This window comes from Osmerus mordax, chromosome 16 (genome assembly GCF_038355195.1).
Source record: "Osmerus mordax isolate fOsmMor3 chromosome 16, fOsmMor3.pri, whole genome shotgun sequence".
In the NCBI taxonomy this organism is placed as follows: domain Eukaryota; kingdom Metazoa; phylum Chordata; class Actinopteri; order Osmeriformes; family Osmeridae; genus Osmerus; species Osmerus mordax.
This window is the reverse complement of record NC_090065.1, coordinates 15,812,043-15,819,826: the sequence shown is the minus strand read 5'-3', so window position 1 is coordinate 15,819,826 and position 7,784 is coordinate 15,812,043. Positions and strand designations below refer to the sequence as shown.

General features: G+C 40.9%; 1 protein-coding gene across 1 annotated transcript; it reads right to left on the bottom strand.

Annotated features, from left to right (window-relative positions):
* Positions 1 to 2,662: 2,662 nt before the first annotated feature.
* On the bottom strand, positions 2,663 to 5,889 carry glula (glutamate-ammonia ligase (glutamine synthase) a). The gene is made up of 7 exons (XM_067253259.1): positions 5,803 to 5,889; positions 4,964 to 5,148; positions 4,600 to 4,761; positions 4,375 to 4,521; positions 4,145 to 4,272; positions 3,594 to 3,793; positions 2,663 to 3,465 (listed from the first exon to the last, which is right to left on the bottom strand). The coding sequence occupies exons 2-7, from the start codon at positions 5,127 to 5,129 to the stop codon at positions 3,153 to 3,155; spliced, it is 1,116 nt and encodes a 371-aa protein (XP_067109360.1). The 5' UTR covers positions 5,130 to 5,148; positions 5,803 to 5,889; the 3' UTR covers positions 2,663 to 3,152.
* Positions 5,890 to 7,784: the final 1,895 nt, after the last annotated feature.

Here is a 7,784-nt window from a genome sequence, read left to right as displayed (position 1 = left end):
ATTTATGAAATAATCTGTCCATCCATCTACTCATCCATATTTCATTGATGCACAGATCAGAGGAAGAGCTACTGTTTGAGATACTGGACTGAAATGGATTGAATTGTGTCTGTTACACAACTAAAGAGCCAAAGCGAGAAGCATTAAGACATACAGAGGGGTCAGAGCCTCCCACTAACTGGTCAGTTGCCCTTGTTGTATGCGGAATAAAACAATGTGCTGTTTACTGTAGACTTTAGTGCACATTGCAATACCAGTTAATTGCTCTGTGAATTGACACAAAACAAATTTCCTGACTGCATTCATAGTGTGATGGTATGACTGCGTGACTGATATCTTAAAGATGGTAATTGCCCGGGTGTGGGGGGAGCACTATACAGCTGTATTTGTAAGACCTGATTTCATTTTTTCCTCTTTACATAACACCCCCCCCCCTAACAGGAATCAACTTGGTCGAGCCTGTACATGCCGGTGGTCGCTATGGCAACTGAGCAGCATCCCTCCCCATCCTTTGTCTGGGGTGTCCCCACTGCTCTGGCTTCCCAGCCTGAGTGCTTCCTTGGATTAGGTACAGGCACATGATTAGTGAAGGCAGGCTATCGTCCAAGGATGTTACTGACATTGTAAACAGAAATGTGTCGTTTACTCATAGCACATATGGAACCCCACCCACCACACACATCAACACAGATATACGCACAAACAAGAATATTAATTTTGTGTGTATTTCATACACATTTTGTCTCCTATTTTAGATGCCAAGAAGTTGATAATTTCCCTGATAGCCTTGGTTTATTTCAACATTACAAATAAATGTATAAGGTAGAAAACAAATATTTTTACTTATGTCCTATACTTCTTTCAACTAATGTATGACACTTGTACTCAGTTTAGTTAAATACTTGGCCAATGCTGTGCCTCACACTTACAAGTAGGCTAAATAACAGGCTGTACTTATTTAAAACCCATGTAAGATTTGTTTATTGTGTAGTTGGAGGCTTAGTTTAGATTTGACCGGAGAATCAAAAACAATGAATAACCATGTTGCCTCCTGAAACCAGACAGAAAGGTTAAAGTTTATACTTTTTAAAGTTGGATCCAGAAGACTGAGTTGAGGACTTACATTGCAATTAAATGCTGTGAGCCTCAATAGCAGTTAATAGTGTGAAGAGCTATTTTTAGATTTCCACCCCTTCCCCCCTCCCAAAGAGTAAAAAAGGTAGAGTTAACAACACAAAATAAAAGTACATGTCCAAGGCTTCTGCCAGGCCACTTTTCTGCTAAGTACACCTACAACATGCCATGTAGTTTATGATTGGATAGGTTGCCTTTCATTGAGCCAATCAGTGAGCAATGCAACTTTTCAGTTGTAAAGGAAAATGGGAAGTAGGTGAAAGGTCCAATAACAAACTTGTTGGTCTTGCATATTCCATAGCAAATAGACACGCAATGTTCCACACTTCCAGAGAAAAAGGGGTGGGGAGAAGTAAATGTTCTGTTTTTAATACGCCCTATGAGCTATTTTGACTCCCTTTCACATTCTGTGGACTTGTTTATGATATTCAGAGGCTAAAGGGTTTTGGGATGGCACTTGGGATATGCTCTTACCCAGGCTGTAGGCTTGCAAAGACATAGTAGCGTTCCACAAACTGAGTTTCTGTACACATCTACGTAACACCGGTCCGATCAGTGATCTTACATTAACTTATTTAGGGAAGACTCCCCCATCCCCCCAGTCATAAATAGTAACATACACACAGCTTTAAGCAGAGTAAATCTTTTGATTTGAAACAACGGATTCAGACCTTTTTCCTGTTCCAAAGCCAATGACAGTTGTCTGTTACTTTAAGCAAACTGACATATTTGGGCAGAGAAATAAACACATGCAGACAAGTTCAGCTGGATACTTCCTCAAAATGCTTTATGGAAACATGTCAGATCAAAACACTCAGCTATAGTCAATGCTATGTTTCTACCACCATTCACTTCACGTAAACAGGGGATGAGACTGTTCCTTTCTGAATGCCTACATCCCAATATTGAAGACCCAGTGATTTTGCAGCAGTATGTAAGGTTTGAATCCCATTTGGGGCCTGTCGATGCTCAGGTGAGGTCTCCTGAGCCTTTTGGCATGGAGTTTACATGTTCTCCCCATCCACAAGTTTTTCTGCAGAGAACCCCAATAAAAACATGCAGAACACATCGCTCTCCTGGGAGGGGATGATGCAGAGAAAGTTACATCGTATGGACACTCAAGCGTGTGTGTGTGTGTTCATCTCCCATAAGTAAAAGTATGCTCTTAATTATGATTGTTGTGTTCTTGCTAGAAAATTGGTTAAAATAAGATTGATTTACTTGAATTCCTTTTTGGGTTCAAGAATACATACTTCTTGCCTTATCAAAATTACTTGACAAGAAACCAAACAAGTCAAATTGTGGTCAAAATAAAGTTTAAATGTAAAAAATAAAAAAACAACAAAAAAAACACCAGGTCCAGTAAATTCGAGGTTTTACCAATTTCAGAGCAGTTGACAAAAGGATAAAACTCCTTCATGAGCCTTGCATGGATTCTACAAATGGCATTCGACAGACCAACAATAGTTGGGACTCAAATCTACAGAGAGTACCATATAACATGAACCAGTGTGTAAAATCTGCAAAGTACATCAAACATGTAGCCATTTATAAACCACACATCCTATTAAACAACAGTTAGTAACATTGAAAACAGAAGTCTAAAAGGCAGGTCAACATACGTACACCAACTAGCTGTAGATTTATTAAGAAATTACACATGCCACTCAGCCCTAGCAGCACTACTCTTCAGTCCATTATGTGCTTTAGTCATGATGACAAACAAAAGGGGGCATTATCATCAAAACCATGTTACAAATCAGCTCTGCACTTAAATGCAAGTCAGGGAGAGACATACCCTGCAAACACCATACCCTCAACTATCTCAAGGTTAAGACCAAACTTTAGATATTTGCGGTAAAGTTGACCAGTCAACTTTAATCTATTCAGAAATGCAGGTTAAACTCATTTCAATGGAGCAAAAGAAATGACAAATACAGTACTAGTTTTGACTTTTCAACTGATAAGGGTTGGGGGGGGGAGGTGGTGAGATGCAGTCCAGAGGGATTGTGTGGTGCCTAGTAGTCCACAGGCTCGTCTCCCTCTTCGCTGAGCAAACAGGTACGGATTAGAGCTTCGGTCACTGCGTATGGGTCGCAGTTAGCCGAGGGGCGGCGGTCCTCAAAGTAGCCCTTCTTTTCCTGGCCTACCATGCGAGGGATACGGATGCTGGCACCCCGGTTTGCCACACCAGCAGAGAACTCGTGGATGTTGGAGGTCTCGTGGTGGCCGGTGAGGCGGCGGGCATTGTCCAGACCCCCCTTGGGATCGTAAGCACGGATGTGATAGTGATGCCTTTTCCCTAGCTTTTCAATGGAGTCCTCAATGGCCCTAAACACAGAAGAAAGGTTTAATCAACGTAGCCAAAGCCAAATGCTTAGTGTAAAATATCGATTGGTTGCTAAGGAACTGCAGGCCACAGATTCCTGCTTATCATCAAGTGTTATGCAAACACTCACTTCAGACCTCCATCTTCCCTCATCTCCTTGGTGCTAAAGTTGGTGTGGCATCCAGCACCGTTCCAGTTCCCAGAGATGGGTTTGGGATCAAATGAGGCAACCACGCCAAAGTCTTCACAGACACGGTGCAGGATGAAGCGGGCAACCCACAAGTGGTCCCCCATATTGATGCCCTCAGAAGGTCCAACCTGGAATTCCCACTGAAAAGACAACGTTTTTTTAAGTATTGGCCATTGGAAACTCCCATGTCAAATCCTTTAACCTTTGTGTTATCGTCGGGTCATTCTGACCCATCAGCCGTGTGACCCACCTTCGTATTGCGACAAATTTACCTCATACAAAAACAAAGTGAAGCATTTTCTTTTAACTGTTGGGCTGTCGCAGACCCCCCACATTGCAAAGGTTAAAAAAATTATTTTTATTTGTATTGGGTAAAACTGGGTAAACACAACGATGGTTCGTTATGAACCTTTGGGTCATGTGACCCGAAGGCAGCACAAGGGTTAAAAACAAAGCATGCATACAAGGCTGTGACCAGGCTTTTACTTTACCTGTGCAGGCATGACTTCTGCATTCGTGCCACAAATCTGGACCCCAGCATAAAGACAGGCTCTATAGTGAGCCTCTACGATGTCTCTGCCATAGGCCTTGTCTGCCCCCACACCACAGTAGTAAGGTCCTAGACACATAGAATACATAGTTACAATGCAATTCATGACCTATATTCAACCAGACTCTTCAGTTATGGTTACCACATTAATGCCAATGAGAAGGTCCTTGCCTTGTGGCCCAGGGAAGCCATTGGAAGGCCAGCCAAAAGGGTGTCCATCTGTGCCCAGAATAGTATACTCCTGCTCCATGCCAAACCAAGGGTGCTGGTTCTCCACCATATCCATGATTTTCTTACATGTCAAGCGGAGATTGGTTTCTGTGCAGAAATGTCACCTTGTTATCACCAAACAATATCTTAACAAAGGCAGCCACACATCTAGAAGTCCAGTTTTACCTGCAGGCTTTCGGTTGTACTTCAGCACTTCACACAGGACCAGCTTGTTGGGGTCTTTGCGGAATGGATCACGAAACATTGCAGAGGGAATCAAATACATATCACTGTTGGATCCCTCAGACTGGTATGTACTGGAGCCATCAAAGTTCCACTCTGGCAGCTCTATAGAGCAAAGGAAGGAAAGGTTACTCTTGGTGAATGGGCAGAAAAACAGTGGCTGGAAATACAAAAATGGCTGAACAAAGCAAACATACTGTTCTACCCGCCCACATTTGCAAATGTTCATCTTTTCCCCCACATACGAACTAAACCACAATCATGGGGAACATTTTTAACAATGAATGTATATTTACACTTTGCTTACCTTCGATGCTTTTGGGCTCCGAATCAAGCGTTCTCGTCTTACAGCGGAGTCCTTCCCCTGTTCCATCTATCCAAATGTACATGGCTTGCACTTTGTCTCCCTGAGGGAGATCCATGTACTGCTGTTTTACAGCTTTACTCAGGCCGGAACTATCAGACGTTGCCATCTTATTTATTATAAGACACCTGGGGAATGAAAACGGCAACAGGCATGAGTCTCCATCAGGCCGACCCGATTCAGTAAAGAAGCACATGTTGCGTAAGCGCGTGTTCAAAAACAAAGCAAACCATTGTTCTATATTCCAGAACGAATAAAAGGATTCACAAGGAAATTGCTATTGTACCTCGGCATTTTTGGTTAAGTTAATGTCAAGGTGCAAGCCGTGCACTAAACGTCTTATGTTGAATAACCCAATTTTGCCAGAAAGTAGCAATAATTACAATGCTACACGCAACAATCCTGGTAGCAATTACTTTGCGGTTTCCAAACCTTTCTAAATTAAATACAAAAAAACGTTCACACTGAACTTCTAAACACTGCTGTTTGACAAGGCTCCCCTCACAGCTTACCAACTGTAGTCATGGTTACAAATATAATTGTATTACATCACCATACACTAACTTAACCTTAACCTAACTACTACCACTAACTTTCTAACAAACAGGAACGCACCAAAACGCAGAGATGACAATGAAGCACAATGAATGCAGTCAAACTACTTATTATAATCAAAATTGAACTAATTCACTAGTCTCGAGGGTCCGTTGCAGCAGATAAAGGAGAAGTAGCTTGGAAACTATTATCGAACTGTAAACCATGAAAACGAAATCATAGCCTACCTGAAGAGACGCGATAATTCAAATAGGAGCTTTAGGACTGGCAGGTCCAATTTGTTGTGAATAGATGTTCCGATAGTTGTTCTCTCATTCTCCGAATCTCAAATGCTCGTTACAGTCACATTTATAACAAGAGGAGCTGGACCAAGGCATCTTTGATTGGTCAGAGAAAACAGTATCTGTTTATTCCAAGGTGATTGAAAGCTCATGGAGCACGATCATTGGATGGAGTGAAAACCAAAGAGCAACGCCCTCTAGTAGCTCTTGGCTGAAAAGCACTGCGTGTCACTTGTGTATGACCACTATCTTATTCAGTCACAGTAGAGGAAGCAGGTAAAAGTTGCTGTATATACTTGATGTATTGATTGTCTAATATATGAGGTCGGCAGGCCGCATAACACGGATCAAATAAACATACACATTCTGGCATGGAAAAGGATTCTAATGATGGAACAAAGCTCTAAACTCCGCCATGTGGTTATATTGGCCAATTACAAGACATGCACATAGCGCTATAGGTAGTAAACACTACCCTAATGAATAAGTCTCAGGCCATTTTCTCACAAGATGTTTCTCATATGATACGTGAATTACGTAGTAGCCTTTAATAGTAGCCTAGTAATATTTCGATTGGATATAAGTAGAATTGTGACATCCATACATGGATTGTACGCTCTGGATAAGAGCGTCTGCTAAATGACTAAATGTACACTGTAAACCCACATTATTTCGAGGATGGCATTTTGGTCTTGATGTGTTTTAAGTCCTTTATTATAGGTGAGAATGAATGCCGACATGGCCTGGTTCTCAGCGTTCGACAGTCACTCAAAAAGATCTCGATGTCTATGACGTAATTTTTAGAATTTATATTGCTAACAGTTTTGGTAAAATACATTTAAAACCGACAAGCGTTGCCTTTAATATCAATGCTTCAGTCTTTAATGTAAATTTTTTTCAATGACATGAAATGACACGAAGAACAGATAAATGGGAAACCTGCAGCATGTACTTCATCCGTAATCCGTGTGTTAAAGATGACATAAGATTAACACGTGTTTTTCTGTTGTCTATTCACTAGATAGAACGCTTGCGGATCTTTTAACCGACGACGTTTTTGTGGATTTCTTCAACACATTTCTAAATTTACCAGTATGTGGGCATCTGTACCACAAACCTCATTCAGAGTATAAAACAAAACAAAAAATTAAAATCTGAGAACTCTCAAAATTGCAATCTTCACTTTTTTCTTGGTGAAAGTGTTTGGGCAAATTCCCCTTTACAATTTAAAAGAGAACCAATGGCACATGTGCCCTGAAATCCCATACTGCAAGGTAAATAAACTATTGTTAATCAATTAATCAACTCTCAGTGGCTAACTATTTAGAATAATACCCAATAAAACCAAGATGGTTTAGGACAGGCTGACAAAGTGACTCAACTGTGGGCTGCTTATGTTCTTGTTATTTACTTTGTAGGGTGCAAGAAAGGGTAATTTCTTTGAGTGAATGAGAGCACATTGTTTACTTCTGACAGAGTGAAATCTGTTACTACTACTTTCTATGCAAATAATTATTGTGGTTTTCTTCACGTCAAGCAAAAGGTAATGCCTAAAGATTTAGCAGCTAACTGTGTTATTGTAGCAAATACAGATTATGGTACAATTGTATGCAAACAACAACAATGACTGCATCAGAAAAGATTGTTTAGCCACTCAAATTATTGATTAGATAGCACATTGTCACTGCCAAGGAGCTTATTACACAGTATCTGAAAATGCAATCACTCCCTTCATGGTAAACATACAGATCCACACAATATAGTATAATCATAGTGATAACAAAGATATTGGCGGACTTTACTATTTGTTACCACTGTTGATGCTCTCAGAGGTGTTAAAGTGGACCTTTGCACTGCTGAAGAGATGTTTGGGCAGTGTGCGAGGCATGAGGCGCTTCTGCTCATTTATCAAAGGCACTCGTGGTGGG